The following is a 23,540-nucleotide window of genomic DNA, read 5'->3' as shown; positions in this document are numbered from 1 at the left end:
CGGTATTTGAGATATGCGAATGCCCCGAGGAGGTGAAAGTGAAGTTTGCCGCATGCACATTTGTTGACCAGGCTCTCACCTGGTGGAATGGACATGAAGAGGCCATGACTCTCCCCGTAGCCAACGCCATGCCATGGGCGGAGTTGAAAGAAATGCTGATGGCTGAGTACTGCCCGCGAGGCGAAATCCAGAAAATGGAGCAAGAGTTATGGAATCTCACCGTCCGAAACTCCGACATAGATGCATACATATCAAGGTTTAGCGAACTGTCGCTGTTGTGCCCTGGCATGATTACTTCAGAAGGAAAGAAAATCGAACGATTCATATGGGGATTAACCTCCCCAATTCAAGGAAATGTGATAGCTGCAAATCCTGAAACCTTCGACAGTGCCAAGAGGTTGGCTAAGAAATTGTACGACCACAACTACAAGAAGAGCGAGAAGCTAGTGGAAACTGAGGGCAAGAAGGAGAGTGACAACAAGAAAGGAAAGAACAACAAGAGAAAGGGGCGACAAGGCTCAGAGTCGTCAAAGAAGCAACAAACAGTGACAGTCAATGCTGCAACCACCCAAGTTCCCTCCACACCACATGCTCCAGTCTCAGCTAATCCAAGTGCCCCTAGGCAGTATTCCGGGAATCTCCCAAAGTGCAACAAGTGCAGTCTCCATCATAATGGCGAATGCAGGGAGATGCATTGTACCAGCTGCAATCGGAAGGGTCACACGGCAAAATATTGCAGGACCTATCCTCCCCAGAACCAACAACAAGGAAACAACAACAACAACAACAACAACAACAACCGCAACAACAACAACACCAACAACAGCGGCAACAATGCAGGACCAAGCCACACCTGCTATGGATGTGGAAGGACTGGGCATTTCCGTCGAAACTGCCCCAACAACAACAACCCTGGGAATGGAGGAACCGGAAGAGTGCTGACCATGGGTCAGGGAGAAGCGGTTCAGGATCCCGCTGTTGTCACCGGTACGTTTCTCCTAAACCACACTTATGCATGCATCCTATTTGATACTGGGGCAGAACGAAGCTTTGTGAGTAATAAATTCAAACACTTGTTAAAACAACAACCCCAGAAGCTTAATGAAACCTTTACGGTGGAAATGGCTAATGGGAAAACAGAATCCACTGGGGAAATCTACATCGGATGTACCCTGACCTTAAATCATCACGTCTTTCAAATAAACTTAATGCCTGTTTCCATTAGGAGTTTTGATGTGATTATCGACATGGACTGGTTAAGCCCCCACCATGCTGAAATTATGTGTCACGAGAAGGCCGTTCGCCTTCACCTCCCAAATCACGAAACCCTAACTATATACGGAGACAAACCCAGCACGAACCTTCGTCTTATCTCATGCATTAAGGCACAGAAGTATCTACGAAAGAAGGACTTGACGTTTCTGGCTCATATAGTGGATAAGTCCAAGGAAGAGGTCAAAATTCGAGACATCCCAGTGGCTTGCGATTTCCCGGATGTCTTTCCTGAAGATCTTCCGGGGATACCCCCAGAAAGACAGGTCGAGTTCCGAATTGACCTCGTGCCAGGAGCTACACCCATCGCCAAATCGCCCTACAGATTGGCTCCTGCGGAAATGCAAGAGTTGTCCAGTCAACTCAGCGAACTTTTGGACAAAGGATTCATCCGACCCAGTTTCTCACCTTGGGGAGCTCCGGTTCTCTTTGTTAAGAAGAAAGACGGTTCCTTTAGGATGTGTATTGACTACAGGGAACTTAATAAGCTCACTATCAAAAATCGCTATCCACTTCCGAGAATCGACGATTTATTTGACCAACTCCAAGGAGCAAGTTACTTCTCTAAGATAGATCTGGGATCCGGATACCACCAACTCAAAGTCTGGGAGGAGGATATCCCCAAAACCGCCTTCCGAACTCGTTATGGACATTATGAATTTGTCGTAATGCCCTTCGGTCTAACGAATGCCCCTGCCGCATTCATGGACCTAATGAATCGAATCTGCCGACCATTCCTTGACAACTCTGTCATCATTTTCATCGACGATATCCTAGTCTATTCTCGAAGCGAAGAGGAACACGGCCGACACCTCCGACAAATCCTGGAAACCCTATGAACCGAAAAGTTATACGCAAAACTCTCTAAGTGTGAGTTTTGGCTCCGTAGTGTGAACTTTTTAGTTCATGTTGTTAGTCAAGAAGGGATACATGTGGATCCTTCTAAAGTCAAAGCCATCGAAGGATGGGCGATCCCAACGACACCCACAGAAATTCGCCAATTTTTAGGCCTCGCAGGCTACTACAGGAGATTCATTCATAACTTCTCCAAAACAGCCAATCCACTTACCTCGCTTACACAAAAGGGCGTACCCTTTGAATGGACGGATAAGCAAGAAGCTGCATTCCGAACCTCTGAAGCAAGCACTCTGCAGTGCACCGGTACTATCACTACCAGAGGGAACAGAGGACTTTGTAGTTTACTGTGATGCGTCGAATCAGGGTTTAGGCTGTGTACTCATGCAGCGTGGGAAGGTGATAGCTTATGCGTCCCGACAATTAAAGACACATGAGGTGAATTATACCACCCATGATCTCGAATTGGGAGTTGTGGTCTTCGCCCTGAAGATTTGGAGGCACTACCTTTATGGTACCAAGTGCACCATTTTCACCGACCACAAGAGTCTCCAGCACATTTTAAATCAAAAGGAGTTAAACATGAGGCAACGAAGATGGGTTGAGCTGCTAAACGATTATGAGTGCGAAATCAAGTACCACCCAGGTAAGGCTAACGTGGTAGCTGATGCCTTGAGTCGAAAGGATTACTCGAATCGTCGTTTGAAGACTCTCTCCATAACCATCCAATCCCACCTAACCTCGCAAATCAGAGCAGCCCAGTTGGATGCCATTAAGGCAGAAAACAAAACAATCGAAGCGTTACGTGGAATGGAAAAGAATTTTGAAGTGAAGGAGGACGGAGCATATTACCTCATGAACCGCATTTGGGTCCCTAAACTTGGGGGATTCAAAGAAGTAGTCATGAATGAAGCCCACAAGACGCGATACTCCATCCATCCGGGTTCAGATAAAATGTACTTGGATGTCAAGCAACATTATTGGTGGCCTAACATGAAGGCAGAAATTGCCACTTACGTTAGCAAGTGCCTCACATGTGCTAAAGTAAAGGTGGAATATCAGAAGCCTTCGGGAAGTGATTCCCGAATGGAAGTGGGAAAGGATTACTATGGACTTTGTGACCAAACTACCCAAGACGAACGATGATTTGGATACCATATGGGTAATAGTTGATAGGTTGACAAAATCCGCCCATTTCCTGCCGATAAAAGAATCATACAAGATGGAACGACTGACAAGGATCTATATCAAGGAAATCGTGAGACTCCACGGAGTGCCCATATCTATCATCTCGGATAGAGATAGTAGGTTTACTTCACGCTTTTGGAAATCGCTTCAGAAAGCTATGGGAACACAACTTGAAATGAGCACTGCCTACCACCCACAAACGGGTGGTCAAAGCGAGCGAACCATTCAAACGCTAGAAGATATGCTTCGCGCATGTGTGATAGACTTTGGAAGGTCGTGGGATACCCACTTGCCTTTGATCGAATTCTCATACAACAACAGTTATCACTCAAGCATCAAAGTTGCTCCTTTCGAGGCATTATATGGGCGTAAATATAGATCACCGTTGTCTTGGGCTGAGGTAGGTGACACTCAGCTAGCAAGAGGACAGACACCAGGCAATGCATTCACGGGACCAGAAATCATACGCGAAACGACCGAGAAGATAATTCAGATCAGAGCCCGACTGCAATCATCACGAGACAGACAGAAGAGCTACGCTGATAAACGGCGAAAGCCCTTGGAACTCAGAGTCGGGGATCGGGTGTTGTTAAAGGTCTCTCCTTGGAAAGGGGTGATTTGTTTTGGGAAACGGGGAAAACTAAACCCTCGATACATTAGACCCTTCTAGATTCTTGCCCGAATAGGTCCAGTGGCTTATAGACTGCAGCTACCCGCTGAGCTCAGCAGTGTACACCCCGTGTTCCATGTTTCCAATTTAAAGAAGTGCTTATCCGACAAGACTCTCGTCATTCCATTAGAAGAAATCGAAATCAATGAGAATCTCCTGTTCATCAAAGAACCAGTCGAAATCATGGACAGGGAAGTGAAGCGTACTAAGCAAAGTCGCATTCTGATTGTGAAAGTTCGATGGAACACGAAACGTGGACCAGAATTCACATGGGAACGCGAAGACCAAATGAAGCAGAAGTACCCTCATCTATTCTCACATTCTCGAATCTAGCTTTAAAAAGAATTTCGGGACGAAATTCCCTCTAACAGGGGGATGATGTCACAACCAGGAATTCTGATACCTTGTAAAACACTTAACAAAGAATGACATTGTGGCTAAAACTAGAAAACATGTATGGTGTTTATTCAATGACAACAAAAATCCCATCAAATACCCTATACAAACTTTCAAATAGTCAACAAAAGTTGGAAACCCTAAAAATCCCGGTTCAAGTCCATTTTGGACTAGGATTTTCTTATTGGGCCTAATGGACCAATAAGCTTCCAATTTGACTATTTTAGGCTTAGAACTCTTAAATGGGCTCTAATTGGACCCACTTTCATTGATTTTAACATTTTGGGCCATAATGGGCCTAGAATGAAATAAAATACTCTTATTAGGCCATAACAAATTTAATTAGCCCTTTTGGGCCATAAAACTCGTACTTTGATTGTTTTGGGCCGTGAACCATCTCCAAAGACCTATTGGGCCGAAAAATCATCAAAATTGGCCATAATATGGATTTAAACACAAAAAGGCCCCAAATTCTTTCTTTCTTCTTCCTCTCTCGGCCCAACTACAAAAATGGGGGGGAAGAGTTGACTTTTATATGCCACCTCATTTTTGTCCATTGGAAACCCATGCACAAATCTCATACTTCCATGCATGTCAAATCAATTCACACTCTCTTCTCTCCCCTCCTCTTAATTCGGCCGAAACACACACACACCCCATCACCACTTCAAAGTTTCTTCAAAACTCACTCTAGAACTCCTTCACTTTTCCTCCAAAATTTCGAGATTCACAAGGGGATACAAGAAGATCTTTTCCTAATATCATTAATCCTTGGTAAGTTGTTGTTTGATCCATACTTTAACTTCTTGATTACCTCAAAAATCTCCCTTAACTCATACAAAATTCGTGATCTTGCTTCTTAGAACACATCTAAGCCAAAGATCTTCCAAGAAGCTTACTAGGCCGAAAAATCTCACCAATTTCTTTCATTTCTTCTTCAAAACCGAGATCCACAAGAAAAAGGTGAGTTCATACCCCTCTCTTTTCGGTTTTCACAAGTTTTATGGGGGAGAATACAAGTAAAATGTGTAGATCTATGTGTATGTGTATGTTATGTATGATTTCATGTATGTATGTGTGATTTTATGTGTTTATGTGGTAAATATGTAACAAAAAGGGAAGAAATCTCGAGATCTATGACACAAAAGAGGAAACAAACATGATCTAATATACTTTTATTGAACAAATCAAGAAAAGTTCCTAGCTTAAGTCATACTAAACAAAATGCAACATAAAACTCATTTTTGGGCTAAATTTGTCAAACAATTAAAAGTTGAGTTGAGAGTTGCCATCCACGGTTTTCTTAAGGACTAAAAGAGTCAAAACAGTAAAAATAAATGTTTTTATGAATATCATACTCTTTAAAGGGCTAGAAATGTAATTTGTAGCTTAATGGGCCAAATTTTTGGGTTTTTCGGCCCATTGAGCCCAAAATTGCGAAAAACATAATTTTCAAGGGAATGACAAGATAAACTTCTCAAAACAGGGGGTAAAAACAAAACCAATTCAGGGGTTAAAATGATTTATTTTCCAAACAAGGATCAAAAATGTAAACTTTTTGGATTTTGGGCCAAAATTGTAAAAGTTGCGAAAGGTTTGGGTTTTAACTGAAAAATTCCTTACTGGAAGGGCTGAAACTGCCAAAGAGTAAATTTTGAACTAAAATCATCATTTAAACAAGTCTATGGGTCAAAAATGTCAAGAAAATGGTTTAAGGGCCTAAAATGTTTCTTTTTCAAAATAAGGGACTAAAATTGTTATTTTTATTAAAGAAGGGCTGAAAAGGTCAAACCAACATTTTGAACCAAGTATTTTGTTTTTAAGATATTTGAGTCAAAAATACCAAACTACAACTCATGAAAATAGAAAGATGAATATACGTATAATTCCAAATATCGTTATAAACAACCGACCGGCCTCGTGCCGATACGAAGATAACAATCGTTCAATCAAACTTTCCAACAATTATACTATACCTAAAACAAGTAAATATCCAAATTTTTGGCTTGAAAGATCCTAATCATGCTTATTGGGCCTTCGTGGCCCATTGACATGACTTTTGGGCCTAACACTAATAATAAATGTTTATTGGGCCTCCGGTGACCCAATTACATGTTTAAGGGACCCTCAATGGCATATATAAGCTGTTGGGCCTTGGTGGCCCATTAGCATTGCTAGTAAGGTCCAAATTAAATCAAATATGAAATGAGCCAATGCGTCCTTCGTATAACCAACAGCCTTAAATAACACACGTAATGAGCAGGACCTTGTAATCCTCTTCTCCTCGTTTGTTAGGCTTACCTTCAATTCAAGTAAACAAATACAGGTCGTTAATCAATAGTAATCAAATCTGTTTGGATTAAGTGAGTAATAACGGGCGACACCTCTAAGGGTCGTTCGTAGTCTGTAGTTAAAATCAAAGTCTCCTGGAGGGAGAACGAGAGTTTGTGTATAGATCTATACAGGGGTGACTCCCCCACACCTCAGCTGTTCGCTACAGTTAGACTCGGCCAGTCTAGGGTGACAAAATCTTAAGATCAATTTCGGCGTTCATTAGGATGCCAAGACAGACGAACTAGTCATTATTATGCATGCTTATAACGACTCACGAAATTAAATAAATCCAATACTATCCGAGTAATCAAGGAAAAGTAATCAAAATCATTCGTGTAGCGGTATAACAATTTGAAAACAATTATATTTTATGTTATCGGAAAACATCGGGTTTTTCGAGGAAATCAGCACCACTCGCTTGTATTTTTCTATAACTATAATACAAAACTTCCAATTTATACACATTTTGAAATCATTCATGCACCAACTTATGGATCTTCACCCTTTGGTAAACAATTGTCTTTTCAGAAAATATCGGATTTTCTGGGTTTTATAAACTACGCAAATCATTTTTTTATCACAACCCTGCTTATGAACTCACCAACATTTCATATGTTGACGTTTTTCAAAATAACTTGTATTCTCAGGTAACAGGTAAGCTGAAGGGTAATATCAAGTATGTTAGGATGTTATGTTTTGAAAACACTCGAACAATTGATGCTATGGACATGTAATATTTAAACAATGTACTGGATGTGAACAATGTCAATCGTTATGTATTAATGCATGGTGAAGTTTATGTTGTGTTTCATATATAACCATTGTGATGATATTCAATTTAAGTCACGCGAGCCCTCGGACGTTTCCGCCGTCTGGTTCGGGGGTGTGACAACAGTTTATAGTGATGCCTCTGGAGTTGGGTTAGGTTGTGTTCTGACCCAAAGGGATAAAGTGATAGTGTATGCATCGAGGCAATTGAAAGATCATGAAAAGAACTACCCCACTCATGATCTGGAGTTGGCAGGGGTAGTATTCGCCTTAAAGATATGGAGGCACTATCTTTATGGCATTAAATGCAAACTTTCACGGATCATAAGAGTCTTCAATATCTCTTTAATCAGAAGGAATTGAACATGAGGCAACGACGCTGGCTAGAGTTACTCAAGGACTACGACTGTGAGATACTTTACCACCCTGGTAAAGAAAATGTTGTTGTTGATGCTCTCAGCCGGAAGGTAAATCTTGAAAAGAAAAGGCCAAGAGCATTGAGAATTGAAGTTGTCTCGATAATTATGGAAGGTATAGAGAAAGCTCAAGAGGAAGCTTTAGAGAAAAATGACCGAAAGGAAGAACGTTTGGGATAAAACGTTGGTGTTTGATACAAACAGTCAAGGACTGAAGGTATTCAAAGATAGGATTTGGGTACCTAAGACGGGAGGAGTAAGAGATCTTCTGATGGAAGAAGCTCACAAGACCATGTACTCGATTCATCCCGGCAGTACAAAAATATATAGGGATCTAAAACCCTATTACTGGTGGCCGACGATGAAGCTCGATGTTGCTAAGTATGTGGCCGAGTGTGTAACATGTGCTAGGGTTAAGGCACAACATCAGAAACCGTATGGGAGTTTAGAACTTTTACCTGTACCCATGGGTAAATGGGAAGACATCACCATGGATTTTGTGACTAAACTGCCCAGAACAAGGAACGGTCACGACATGATTTGGGTGGTCGTTGATCGCTTCACTAAGAGTGCGCATTTCATAACAGCCAACGAGAAATGGTCTATGGATAAACTTGCGAATTCTTATGTGAAGGAAATTTTGAGGCTTCACGGAGTTCCGTTAACGATTGTATCCGATCGTGACAGCCGTTTTACCTCAAGGTTTTGGAGAAGTCTACAAGAGGAATTGGGTACTAAGTTGTGTTTGAGTACAGCTTACCATCCGCAAACTGATGGTCATAGCGAACGAACGATTCAAACATTGGAGGATATGCTGAGAGCATGTACCCTAGAATTCCAAGGTAACTGGGGTAAACACTTACCTCTAGTAGAATTTTCCTATAATGATAGTTTCCACTCGAACATCAAGATGGCACCTTATCACGCTTTGTATGGAGAAAAGTGGCGAACGCCGTAATGTTGGCTGGAAGCTGGGGAAAAGCAGTTTGTGGGACCTGAAATAGTCCATCAGACTGCTGAAAAGTTGAAAGTGACTAGGGAAAGGATGTTAGCAGCTCAAGATCGTCAAAAGATCTATGCTGACAAGAAAAGACAACCGATATCATTCGAAGTTGGAGATTCGGTTTTACTTAAAGTCTCGTCGTGGAAGGGACTTATAAGATTTGGTAGAAGGGGAAAGTTGAGTCCAAGGTTTATTGGACCATTTAAAGTTCTTCAGAGGATCGGGAATCAAGCTTACAAGCTAGAATTACCGGAAGAACTGGAGGGTATTCATAATACCTTTCATGTGTGATTTTTGAAAGTTCACGGGAAAAGTGTCGACATAATTCCCATTTCTGAATTAAGGTTGGATGAAAACAAGAGGTTGATTGAAGAACCTGAGGCAATCGTTGACCGTAAGACTAAGAAGTTGCGACGCAAGATGGTCGATTTAGTGTCGGTGCGTTGGAAACATATGAATGGGCCAAATCTCACCTGGGAAACGGAGAGTGACATGATGAGTCGCTACCCGCATTTGTTTGCTGATGTGTGATTCCGGGGACGGAATCATCCCAAGGGGGACAGAATTGTAACGCCCGTGTTTCTAGGCTAGGCATTAATATTGACGTTATAGTCTAGGTTAACCTTTGTAACTCATTTTGAAGAAATGAAAAGGAATTATGTGAATATTATGTGAATTATGTGTTTTATGCTTAATTATTAGGGTTTATTAATTAAGAATAAAAATGAGCGTCAAAAATAAATATTAGATAAAGCTGATATCTATTAAGAAAGTTGTGATGGTCGTGAAAAGGATTACGGATATATAAAGAATACCAAAATCCGAGTTATAACGAAGAAGTTATGACATGTCGAAGTTTCGCGACAAAACCGGCACGGTGCCGAATGTCGTAAAAAGTGAGTTTTTGATAAACTACTTTTTAGCCTTAGTGATCTAAACGAAAGTCGTAGTGTTCGTTAAACCAAGAGTAGGTATAAAAAGAACGCCCAAATCTGACTTCGTATGAGGAAGTTATGATTTTTCGAAGTTTCAGCTTAGCAGTAGACAGCTAAAAACTCGAATTTTAGATCGAGTGATTTTTAGCCGACACGACCTAAACGAGAATAGAAGGTCTCGTCAATAGTAGCACAACGGTAAAAAGACAGACGAAAACGGACGTCGGATGAAGAAGTTATGAATTTTTAACGGATTTCCTGTCCCGGTCTGTTAAAAATAATAATATAAAAATTAAAGTCAAAATTAGCCGATGAAGTCTAAACGAAAGTTGTAGAGCGTAATTTTACCTACGCGTGCATATAAAGAACGTCAAAAACGGAGCTCGTATGCGAAAGTTATGGATTTTAGAAGTTTTGGCGCGAAAATCGAGAAAAATGTCAAAACCGAGAAAATTCGCATACGTGGACTTCGGCCACCTCACCCTCGCTCAAATCATGCCACGTGTCCGAAGTCCGCTGAGTCATCCGAAGACGTGTCGCCTGCCCTCGCATCCGAAGCCGCGGTCCAATGGGTGTCCGACGCGTGCCTTCTGATGATGCATTCGAGCTTCGCCCATAGCGCCACGACCGAACCCTCGGACTAGACCTCGGTCCAATCAGAGGCCGACACCGAGACCCTCGCATGCGCAACCCACGTGCGATCCACCTGCGCACCTTCGCCCTGCTGCTGCCGCGTGTCCTCGCTGCTGACTCCCCCTTCTAAGCCGACTTCGGACCTCCCCTATAAATAGAAGGCTTGCGAGCCTTCCCGGGTACTTTTGGAAAATTGCCATCTTTTACCCCTTTTTCAATATTTCCTTCATTCTAACTTCCCCCATAGCCCCGATATCAATTATAGCACCCGGAATACGCCCCGAAGTGCCCGAGAAGCCCGAAAAATTTATCTTTTCGGTTTCGAAGCCCGACCCTTGCAGAGCCCGGTTTCTCAATAAAACTCCCGGTTTTATTAGAAACGATCGTTTTAGGAAACGAAGTGCTGCCCGATTTTCATTAAATCTATTGAGTGTGTAGTTACTTTCACCTTACACATAGATATGAAGTATTTTATATAAAATACGTGCTGTGTGAATATATATTGTTTGTTTATTTGAGATGGATGTTGAAGGAATGATTTATACATGTTTTTAAATAATTTAAATTGTATATGTATTTTTTCTACAAAAATGTTGGGTAAAACATGGGTAGATGAAATAGTGGGTGTGTGATGAAAGGTGAGTTGGATAGATGAGATGATCAGTGATATAGATCATGAGTTGACGGTGAGTGGTGAAATGAGATCATGAGTTGAGAGTGAGTGGTGAAATGAGATCATGAGTTGAGGGTAAGTGGTGAAATATGAGAAAAGCCCTTACCCAAACGTTGGCCCCCGTCATTCAGCAGAGTATGGATGACAACCATGGACTATTCTAGACGGTCTGTGGAACACTAGCAGGCTTGCAACATGTAGGTGTGTGAACTATATGTTCATCAGTTGTACTCTAAAAACCCATTGACATGTATTGCGGGGGGGGGGGGGGGGGGGGGGATTCCCGTGGGAAATACTGTCGATAAATAAGAGCTATGGACTTAGCACATGGCAACGATGTGACATCGTGCCTATTTGACATAAATTGTTGAGGGAAAGCAGTGTTGTCACCCCGATGTTTGCCTTATTTGACATAAATTGCTGAGGAACCCCCGAAGCAATGTTGTCACCCCTAGTGAAAATCCTTAGGCTAGGTCCCTTGTGATAGTTGTTTAGGGACGTAAAGTGAGGATAATGGGAATGGGTAATTAGGGTTATTTTTGGTTGATGAAATTAATAAATTTATTGTTGATTGAGAACTTAATAAGTTTATTATTTATTGTGGGTTGAAAACCCTATATGCTCACCAGGCTCCCAAGCCTGACCCACTCAGCTTTTTATATTACAGGTAGTGGACCCCGAGCATAGTCGGATGATGATGAGTGATATTTGGATTATAGGCCAGTAGTTGTAAATAACTGTTGTAAGGCTTATAATGTCTTGTTTATGCTTTTGATCTGTATCGGAACATGACATCCCGAGGTTTGATATGAAATGAAAATATACATTTCTTAAAGAAAGGTTTTGATAAACTTTTATCATGTTTTGTTTTGGGAACAAATTCCGCAACATCTTTTAAAAGGATTACTCTGATTTTATTTTAAAAAGCATAAAATAAATCGGTCTTTTCTGGCAGAGAAATTAGGGGATGTCACAGTTGGTATCAGAGCATTAGTTTAAGCGAACTAAGAAATTGTAGAATTTAGACTTCAACTTAGAATGCTAAGTGATGATTGTGAGATGAGTGTCTACTATATTTTAGACATGAGCACTAGTTTATTTTAGGAAAGATGCCTAAAATGCTTTTATGTGCTAAATGCTATATGTTTGCCATATATGCCATTATTTGTTCGGATCTATGGTCTGTTGCCGACCGGATCTGGAAACCTTATGTGTGTAGGATTCTAAACGTATGACTACGATATTAGAACTAACATATAAACGTTTCGGAGTAATAAGGAAGATTTAACGTCTATCAAAAATAAAGATCTAAAATCACCTACGACTGGTGTATAGATCGAAATGGCGAGTACGCAAAGTGAATTCGGAAACGATAATCCGCAGCCTGAGCCAGTCACGATGGCTGGGGTGCAGGCAATGGTGCGTACGATGTTGGATCAACAAATGGAAGAAACAAAACGTTTACTTCAACAAAGTAAGGATGAACTTACTGTGCCAGTACGTCAGGCATCTGTTCTTGAGCCTTGGTAAACCGAGCCTCTTGTAGAAAGAATATGGCATAAGATTGATGCTAGCCCCCGAATCGAGTAAAGCATTTATAGAAGTAAAATTGACAAATTCACAAGGAAAAGTTAATCGACTCGAATCTCCCATCTTAATTGGCAACTCATCGATGATTGCAGCTGAAAATAACTCATTTAATACAATGGTAGATGCTTTTTATAGCTCCTTGCAGTTTGTCATCACATCCTTAGCAAAATTGGGAGTTTTAGCCATGGATTTTAGGAATGAGGCATTTATCGAGAAAGATAGCACTTGTTCCATGAACTTCTTCTGTTCCAGCTCCAGATTATGCTTAAGAGCTTGAGATGGGAATGGCAGAGGAGGCTGATAAGCTTTCAAAAGCGAAGGATTTTTTTTTCTTCGATGACCACGACGTGGTGAGATCGTCACGACGTGGTGACTGGGCAGAATCTGATTCTGATTTTTCTATTATCTTTCTCCTTCCAGATGCGGACCGATGTGTTTGGTATTTGTATCATGTATCTCCAAAGGCTTAGAGTCTTCCTCATCTTCCGTAAATATAGCCATAACGTGAGATTTTAGTTTAGGATCGGGAATTTTAGGAGGTAATCGTTCGTTAACTAGTGTAGTCAATTGCCCGAGTTGAGTCTCAATGTTTTTTATGGAAGCTTGTTGGTTTCTAATGGTAACATCAGTTGCATCGTGTCGTTTTTCAAAAGCCTTTATGAACCTGTTAAGCATTGACTCAAAGTCCATCTTCTTCTCGGGTGGTGGTTGTTATTATTGGTAGTATCCCCGTCCAGTTTGCCTGTATTTTTCTTCTTTTTGCTTCTTGTACTCTTCATACGGCAACCATTATTTCTTTGGCTTTCTCCAATCTTCATCAAATCGGTCTCCACTATAATAACAAACTTGAGCTTTTCTATTCCCATTTTCATCTAAATGGCAATCCTTAGTTAAGTGTGTCCCATTACATTTGTCACAACTCACACGTACTGTGTGTATGGATTGATCCATTTTCGTCATTCTTCGATCCATGTTATTTAACATTGCCAAAACTGTCGCCATGTCTTCCGAAGCACCATTTCCATCCTTGTATCCTCTTGCTATGTCTTGTCGAGGTTTGTGATATTCTCTTGAATGCTTTGAAAATTCTTCGATTAGCTCTTTAATTGTCGTGGGATTCTTCTTTGTTAATGGTCATTGAGAATCAAGGAGTTGCCTTGTCGTCACGTTTACCCCCATCATAAAATATAGATACTTCTTGTTGCTCATTAAGATCATTTTGGGGACAATTTCTTAGTAATTCTTTATATCTCTCCCATGCTTCATACAATGATTCCCCCGCTTGTTGCTTAAAATTAGCTATGGCCTTCTTAAGTTTAGAAACCTTCGATGGTGGGCAAAATTGTTGGGTGAACTCTTCACGCATTTGTGCCCATGTTGTGATTGCACCGGGTGGGAGTGCCTTCAACCAATCTTTAGCCGCTCTTTTGAAAGTGACCGGAAGCATTCTTAACAACACCGTTTCTCGTGGTACATTTGGAATATTAAAATAGTCAACGATGTCATTGACTTCATCGAGGTGTTTGTATGCATCTTCATTATATTTTTTGTAGAATGGGATATCCTTTAGCGCGAAAATGATGTGTCCCTTGAGATCGAAGTTGGCGGTGGCGGGAATTTCGGGTTACACACGGCCCAGATCAGTGTCCTCACGAATTCGCTTCTTGTATGCCTCCATAGTCATGTCCTCAGTGTTGGCCATCTCGTCTTCTCTTACGGGTTCGCTTACTTCTTCTCAAATGGTGGTGCCAATGGTCATATACTATCGAAACAAAATGAAACAAAAACGAAACCACGTAAAACGAATAAATATAACTAAACTAAAAACTAACTGTAACGTGACCACGACGTGGTTACAGATCATACAGAAAAATAAATGCATAAAAATAATTTTTTGCGATTTTTATCCCACAAAAAGGATCGAATAACTAAAAATGATTAAAATAAAAAGTAAAATAAGTCGTTCCCCGGCAACGGCGCCAAAAACTTGATGGGCAAAAATATACCTATCAACTTTTAAATTTATAAACCTAACTAACTTAACTAACTAATGCTCCTATAGGCAGTGTACCTAGTCGAATTATAGTATTGTTGGGTAAGTCGTGTCGATCACATGGAACGGAATTGTAATTAATAAAATAACTACTAATAATTAACTAAATAAAACAAGTAAATTGGGGGGTTTTTACTGATTTTGCATGTTCATGTAACTTAAATCAAACAAATAACGACTAAGCAAACAAAGAAAACGGTTTTTTCTTCAATTATTAAAGAGTACTCTTGTTAGTTCTGAATTCCCTTTCCCCATATGGTTGATTTCTACTAGACAATTTATATTAGCTTTCAATTAATTAATACTAGTTACTATGGTTTAGAATTCTAGTGTTTCTCAATTTATGAACTACTATGCAATGATCAAGCACAAGTTGAACACAAAACTGATATAAAGATAAATTGGATTATGAATGATGAAATTAGAAACTACTAATCTATGATTTGTTGAATGACAAGATCAAATTATTTAATGGTCATAAACTACTAGAAATCAAATTAATGCAGCTAGGATGATCATTTACTATACATAACTTGAATGAGCGGTAATAAAGACTAAAACTTTAACATGCTAGGATTATAATTCATCAAACACAAGAAATGCCAAATAAATTGTCATAAAAGCATGAAATCAACAGATAAATTCAAGGTTCATCATCCCTAACAGAAGTTTAGGGTGACTAGCCCATAACTAAATCAGAAACATATAAGAAATCAAAGGTAACTAGAATAGACATGATAAAAATCTAGCAATCCAAATGAATTGATGATGTTCTTTCTTCAATTCTCTACAAAACTTGAATGCAATTAGAATTCTTCTCCCTAGGGTTTCCTGAAGGTTTTTAGTCGTAAACCTTAATTTAGATCTCCAAGCAATCTCCCAAATTCGACCTAAAGTTCGGATATATATATATATATATATATATATATATATATATATATATATATATATATATATATATATATATATATATATATATATATATATATATATATATATATATTGCCTAAAATCTGGCCACCACGTCGTGGTCTTCATAGAAATCTCGTATTCTCCAAGTCAGCTCAACGATCGCGAAGTTTCGATTTACCACATCGTGGTGGAGTTACCACGTCGTGGTAATTAGGAATCATCATTTTCTCAAAACACGAAAGTCGTCCGAAAATTTGTCTAACTTTCATATCATTTTAAATCTCATCAATCAGAGTTATAAGTCATGAGATATAGCCAAAAAACTGACAAGTGGTCAAGTTGTCCAACAACATTCTTTTTGTGTCTTCTTCTTGCCTAAGCTTGCATTTTCCTGCTTCCAACTTCCATATCGCTTCCGAGCATGTCTTTTATGCTACATAACAACATATAATAGATTAAATACATTTTTTTATATAATAAGCTTACTTATAGCTAAAAGTATTAAGATATGATGTAATATATATATATATATATATATATATATATATATATATATATATATATATATATATATATATATATATATATAGATATGCACATATCAATTGTATGTGTTTATATGTATACCAGGCGGGGCCTAATAAATATGTTGGGCGAGGCCCATCGCATGTTACTGACAGATCTGTACCGGGAGGGGCCCGATGCAGGGCGGGGCCCATTATATGTATGGTATGTTGTATTTTGGGGAACTCACTAAGCTTTGTGTTTACGGTTTATGTTTAAATGTTTTTCAGGTACTTCCGGTTCCAAGAAGAAGAGATCAGGTTGATCGCATCGCATCCACCGATGATTTTCTACATGATTACTCTGATTTGTCATTGTTGTTTTGAGGATATACATTTTATGCTATGATAGTCTTTTGGAAACAATGAAATGAATGGTTGATTTTTATTATAAAAAAATGAATTTTTATCCTCAAATTTTTGGGACGTTACACAAAAACTTGAAAAATATCAGACTACATCTCAGACGACATCTTTCGTGACTGCCAACCAACAGAGTTGTACATCCTCCTCTGAAGCACTATCTCTTCATACAGGGGGAGCACACTGCGTTGAATAAAAATTCGTTGAGTATAGTTACAGATTCACTCGATGAGTGTTTGGAATGTGTATACGGATTACGGGGTACGGTATGCTGTCCAGACTGTCAGTAATATATGTATGGTTTTAAAGTTAATTTACTTTTATTAAATTACTTATTTATTATTTGTTTTAATCAATTTCTTATTACGAAATGCTGCCGTAATCCAATAGTTTGTTTCAAACACAAAAAGGGCACGTGAAGCGAGACTGTTGTTGACTTTTTTTAGATTTTTGGACGTGGCTTCCTTTCATATAATTTTGACTTGCATCCTATAAAGTGGCTAAACGCATGGGACGAAAAGGAGAGCATAATTAAAACAAAAAATAGCTCTACACGACGTCGTTATTTACATGTTTTAAACCGCTGCTAGATCACTATTCTCAACAATCCCTAGTCTCCACCGTAGCGCCACCGCCCTACACGCTTCAGTTCTTCACTTTAATTGCAATGAATTGGTGGCAAACGTCATCCGCTCCTTCTTCCTCCCGGAGTCATTCGTCTAGAAAGAGCTTCGTTAACAATAACAACGACGCTCCAGCTCCACCACTCGCCGCTCATGGCCGTCGTGTTAGTAACGGAACTCTACAGCTTAATCGCCTCGGCCTCGGCTGGAAGTTACGAAATTTCACCGACGACGACAACGACGTCGGCCAGACCTCCACCGTCAGGGCGCATCCGCTACCTCTCCCTGACTTTGCTGTTCTGCTCAAACGCGATTCCAACCTGGAAGGTTTTTCCGATCAGACATCGAAGTACATTCTGCCATTGCCTGAGGCAATTACGAGATCCGGTGAAAACAGATTAATTTCACACGGTATTCGCGTAGATTGGCAAGGATCTCGAAGGTAATTTCATCTCTACATTTTCAATTTTTCTGATCAAATCGATTATGAGGTTAAATTTTCTGCATCTTTGATCTACTGGGGACTTATGTGCGCCTTCAAAATGATTCTATAATAATGAATTAATAACGATTAAGAAATTCTTTATACACAACGAACATGATTACGATTGAAGTAAGATTAAATTATCCAAAACTTATACATGCAAACAATGAAAGTCAATCTCGTAACTTTTTGGCGTTATTCGAATGGTATATATGGATACTTTTATCATTATCCATTTAAACATTAATTATTTTTAAATAATTTTTACTTCAACCCTGTTTTAAATCCAGTCCAGCAATCGGCCCACCAACAACCACGACGGAGACACCGGATCTAGGTGTGGTAAATCCAGTTCACCCCTTACCTCTTCCTCCCGGAGTTGTCATTCATCCACCTTCTTCTTCCCCGCGTTGTAAACCTGATTCAGTATCAAGGAATTTACAGACACAAAATCAATGGCGAAAGGGGAAGCTTATAGGTCGTGGGACATTTGGAAGTGTTTATGTTGGTTCTAATAGGTATGTATTTCATATATAATAATATATTATGTTCTTATTATATATGTGTGTCAGATACTAATACTAATACTAGTTTTTAATTTCTTTTATCTTTTGATAGAGAGACTGGAGCTTTATGTGCAATGAAAGAAGTTGAATTATATCCAGATGACCCGAAATCTGCAGAGTGTATAAAGCAATTAGAGCAGGAAATTAATGTACTAAGCAAGCTTAAGCATCCAAACATTGTTCAATATTATGGTAGCGAAATAGTAAGTGGTTTCCTAATCCCACTCACCATTTACGTATTTTAAAGCAAAATGAGTATAAAAACTTGATTTTTTTATTACTTAATTAATTACTAACATTTAATCCGGATAGAATGACTTAATTGGGGTGTTTGGGATTGATTTTCAAAACACCTTATTGGCTTAGTTTTTTGAAAAGCTAATAAGTTAAAAAAAATGTTTAGCAAACTCAAAAACATTTTTCAAAATAATTTATTCATAAGTTTCAAAAAGCATTTTCTTAAAATACATGTAAAACTTGGTTTTTGAAACTGTTTTTGGTTTTTTAACCAAAATAACTTCAAAAAACACTTTTTAAGTCAAACACTTTTTAACTTATTAACGTATTGGTATTTTCACCATAAAAGTTAATCCAAACATTTTTTAAAAAACTCTATTTACTATCACTATAAATCAATAAGCACTTTTATCTAAAAACATTTTTAGATTCGAAAAGCACTTCCAAACATAAATCATAAAATTTCGGCTTAATTTATTAAGAAACCAACCTCTACCTATCTGTACTGGTTTTTTTTTTCCACTATAATCTGTGTCATGTTAAAACTGTTTGTTTGAATATAATGGTAAAATAGTCATTTAGTCTCATTCAAATATATACATGTAGGTTGATGATAAGTTTTACATTTACCTGGAGTATATTCATCCTGGTTCAATTAATAAGTATGCACGCGATCATTGTGGGGGAATGACGGAATCTATTGTACGCAATTTTACGCGTCATATTGTCTCAGGACTCGCCTATTTGCATAGCACCAAGACCATTCATCGGTAACGATTGCAAATTTTTTTATTTGTGTAGTTGAAATTATAGCAAAAATTAATATGTAGTAGTTTTGATTATCCTAGGATTGGAATTTATGATCCGGACAACCTACCAACATGTTTGGATATGTATTGTTATATATTTATTTTAATATTAAAAAGTACAAATAGAAATTTAAAATGTTACTTGGACTATTATCTTTCCTTTTTTATAATTTTGAATAATTATTTTGGTTACTAACTTATTTAACTATAGACTTCATTATTTTATTTGAGTGGGTCCATTTATTTATGTCGCAAGTTGGGTTAAAGTTGTTTTAATTAAACAAGAACCTATGTTGAAATTCGGTCTTTTGTGGTTTAATCATTAAATTTTAGTTTCATCAATGAAAGTCACATAAGTTTGACAATTTTTTCTATGTCGACGATTTTGACTGTTATGTTATAACATGTTAAAATGGTTAGAACAGAAACTTTTATCAAAATTTATGGTTAAAATTTTCATTAAAGCCATTAAACTTTACCAAAATTTTCTATTTCAACCAATTTAGCATGTTATATTGTTATAACATGTCAAAATGGTCGATATATAAAAAATTGTAAAACGTTGATCGGTATCATTGAAAAAACTAAAATATAATGGTTAAACCAAAAAATACCAAAATAAAGACTTTTTGTACTTTAAGCATTAGGTTTTTTTTTTTTTTGTCATGGATTTGAAAGTAATTACACTTTTTAGGGATATCAAAGGAGCTAATTTACTTGTTGATGTAAATGGGGTCGTCAAGCTTGCTGATTTTGGGATGGCTAAACACGTAAGCTCTTATACAAAATTTTATTAATTAATGACATATAAATAACTCATAATTTTTTATTTTGTTATACAGCTTAATGTACAAGCTAGCCATCTATCTCTAAAAGGAAGTCCTTATTGGATGGCCCCTGAGGTAAATTTCTTTTCTACCACATTAAACTATTTGAAAACAATGATTTTTTTTAATTTTATGACGTCATAATTCCTTTTTTTTAATAGCTCTTACAATATGGGACACAAAAAGATAATGATCCAGATCTTGCTCTGGCCATCGATATATGGAGTTTAGGTTGTACAATTATCGAAATGATTAATGGAAAACCTCCTTGGAGCGAATATGAAGGGGTAATAAAAATTAAAAAATAATGTATTCTTTTTGGAAAATTACATGAAAAGCCATTATATTTTGGTTATGAATGTGGTTTAAACACTATATTTCAGTTTCATTAATAAAATCTACCCAAATTTTACAACTTTTTCTATACTGTCGCAATAGACAATTTTGTGAAAGTATAGTGACTTTAGTTAAAATTTTGACATTAAAACCACTTAATTTTGAAAAAGCTGTGTACTATAACAGATCAAAGTAGTTGATATTGAAAAAATTGTTAAACTTAGATGATTAACGAAACTAAATACAGTAGTTACCAAAAAAATGGCCAAAATATAGTCATTTTTATGTATTTTTCTCTTTTTTGGACAAAATTTAATAAATGGTTCTTATGGTTTAAAAAAAAATTTCCCTGAAACTTTTTTTGCATCAATGGTCCCTTTCGACAAAAGTTGTCACACCAATGGTCCTTCTGTGAGCCATCCGTTTAATAGGGTCGTTAAGTTGAGGGCATTTTGGACATTTTGTATAAGGATCATTTTTGAAATTTTGTGAAACTTCGCTTATGAACCATTTGTATTAATTATCATAAATAAAATAAAAAGACAAAAAACTAAAACATAAAAAATATAATGTTTATATAAATAAAAAAATAAAACTTACTAATTTTAATCATCATGCAAATATATTTTTAATATATACATAACTTTTGTTAACTTTATCTAAAAATATTTGAAGTATAAAAACATCATTTTATCTACTTATAATTTCTATGTGATATTATTTTCGAGATTTATCTTTTATTTTTTTTTATACAAATATATTTACTTTTTTTAAAAAATATCATATGTTATTATAAAATACAGTGTCGTTTTTATGTATTTTGCCCTTTTTCTTTAATATTTGATTATTTTGCACTTGCTAAGGAACTAAACTAAAAATTGTTTTCTATTTCAGCCTGCAGCAATGTTTAAGGTTATTAAGGAGACTCCACCATTACCTGAAACAATGTCACCTGAAGGCAAAGATTTCTTACGTTGTTGCTTTATTAGGAACCCTGCAGAAAGGCCGAAAGCTACCACCTTACTTCAACATAGGTTCTTGAGCTCAAACCAGGTAAATAGTAATTTTTAGCTTCATATTAATTATTTTAATATCGTAACATTTGGAATGTTATTATCATCTTTTTTCTATAGTATAAAACAGAAGATCAAAGAGAGGTTTGGTCATAACTTTAATTGATTATCAACGCCCACGTGCCTAGCTCGAAAGGAAATTGCTAAAAAAGAATACGGAATCATTTCTTCTTTTCTCATGATACATATAACGTAAACTAACATTGGTTGCCTACTCTGAGTCTATATAGATGATGTATAGTCATCCCATTTTATATACCCAATTAATTGCTTCTCTTGTAATATTGTATTTATATATGAATAATGGGAGAGCTCATTTCATGGGCAAATAATCATCCTACATAATATCATAGCAATATAGCATCCTCTTTAAAACCTTAAACCTTAATCTCTCAATCTAGGCCACCAAACCACCGTCGTCGACTCCCTCTTCTTGGGATCTTATAGCGAAGTTTCTTCTTCCTCTTTTACTCCCTCTACCCAAAAGATCTGTAACATAATTATAATGGACACCAACACATATATCCCCCTAGTCGTAGACGTTGATATCCTCAACTATGATCCTTGGTGAGAACTCTTTGAATTGCACCAAATTTGGGGCTCTTGTTGATAATATTGATGGATCCCAAGACGCTCGATATGAAGAAAACATTTCTTTATGGTCATCTTTAGAAGGCCGTTTTATGCATCAGTTTGTGTCCTTGTGATCCTAGGTTTTCGAATCATGTCTGCCACCTTCATCGATCTCTTGATGGCCTTAAACAGACACCATGGGCTTGGTTTCAGCATTTTGCCCATTTTGTCACACGTATTGGCTTTCAGCATAGTCGTTCTAATTCCTTCATTTTTATTTTAGATGGGGGATAGTTTATGGTAGGGGTGAGCAAACAGTCTGAACCAACCCGAACAGAGTAACACAATTATGAGAATCGATAACTAGACCGATAAAACTACATCGACGTCAGATTTTCCGATCAAGTACCGGATTGTAATCGGTATATGTTCTTTTGCAATTGGTACAAGATAAAGATCTATGTGTTAAATGAACTTGTCAATGTTTTGAGCCCCAATGATTACAATAATACCAAATCAATCAAGAAAAAATTCATCCAAAAATGTTCATACTTTAATATAAAATTAATCAACAAAAAGTAATAATTAATCGTAATAAAAACTTACAAAGTAATTATCGAAACACAAAAGTTCATAGTTTAATACCAATTCAACCAATAAAAGTCATACTCTAATTTTCCATCGGCCTTTTCAACGTTCCTTTGTCATGTAGTTTGTTTAAAGCTTGTGCAATCTCTATATAGAACGAAATAAAAAAAAAAAGTGTTAGTATTCGATAAAAAGTAATAACCATATCAACATAGAACAAGATTTGAAAAAAAAAATACTCAAAGCTATCATCGTTCTTCAAGATATCGTTGACGTTGTCTATTATTGGATTTGTAGACTTTCTAAACCAATCTTGGTTGCACACCAAAGATTCAACTATCAACGTCGACAAGCTAGTCTGATGCTCATCTGAAAATCTACAAACTAGTGCTAGATGCTTAGTCGGATGTCACGGTTGAGATTTGTATCGTGATATGTCTTAACAAGAAAAGAATTAAAAATTTTACAACATTAATTTATAAACAAACTATGAGGAAGTAGAAAAAAGCAGTAGTTACCTTTTGCCATCCGAGCAACTATTGGGAACCTTATCACTTTAACCTTCCACCAACTGAGGATATCAAAATCTTTTTTTTTTGTAGTCCACTAGTCTCTTTCAAATAGTTTCTTAACTTGTTATCCATCATATCTCGGTTGCTACCTCATGTGTTAAGAAAATCACTAAAAAGTCGTTATCATCATCACAAACAACGATTTTTTTACGACTTTCTTATTGAGAAGACCCACCATTGTCGAATACTTTCAAGTAGGACCTAAAAAAAATTCAATCCTTATCTCGA

The 23,540-nt window shown here is 37.5% G+C and overlaps 1 protein-coding gene and 1 non-coding gene across 2 annotated transcripts; both read left to right on the top strand.

The window, feature by feature from the left end:
* The first annotated feature begins 13,944 nt into the window (after positions 1-13,944).
* Positions 13,945-14,051, top strand: LOC145110239 (small nucleolar RNA R71). Its single transcript, XR_013709621.1, has one exon. It is a non-coding gene; the product is annotated as a small nucleolar RNA R71 (small nucleolar RNA).
* A 3,240-nt stretch (positions 14,052-17,291) lies between these two features.
* On the top strand, positions 17,292-21,685 carry LOC145106891 (mitogen-activated protein kinase kinase kinase 5-like). The gene is made up of 10 exons (XM_079043814.1): positions 17,292-17,689; positions 17,824-17,937; positions 18,022-18,249; positions 18,350-18,500; positions 19,141-19,304; positions 20,038-20,113; positions 20,186-20,245; positions 20,332-20,457; positions 21,401-21,559; positions 21,650-21,685. Exons 1-10 carry the CDS (start codon positions 17,292-17,294, stop codon positions 21,683-21,685), a joined length of 1,512 nt encoding a protein of 503 aa, XP_078899940.1.
* Positions 21,686-23,540: the final 1,855 nt, after the last annotated feature.

Source organism: Lactuca virosa, chromosome 4, assembly GCF_052849685.1.
Source record: "Lactuca virosa cultivar CGN04683 chromosome 4, Lactuca_virosa_CGN04683_v6, whole genome shotgun sequence".
NCBI lineage: Eukaryota > Viridiplantae > Streptophyta > Magnoliopsida > Asterales > Asteraceae > Lactuca > Lactuca virosa.
The sequence above is the reverse complement of the archived record's forward strand: the minus strand, read 5'-3'. Positions and strand labels throughout refer to the sequence as shown.

Coding starts and splice junctions, on each gene's coding strand:
- LOC145106891 (XM_079043814.1), top strand. CDS start 17,292: ATGAATTGGTGGCAAACGTCATCCGCTCCTTCTTCCTCCCGGAGTCAT. Junction 19,305..20,037: donor AGCACCAAGACCATTCATCG/GTAACGATTGCA, acceptor TACACTTTTTAG/GGATATCAAAGGAGCTAATT. Junction 20,458..21,400: donor CTTGGAGCGAATATGAAGGG/GTAATAAAAATT, acceptor TTTCTATTTCAG/CCTGCAGCAATGTTTAAGGT.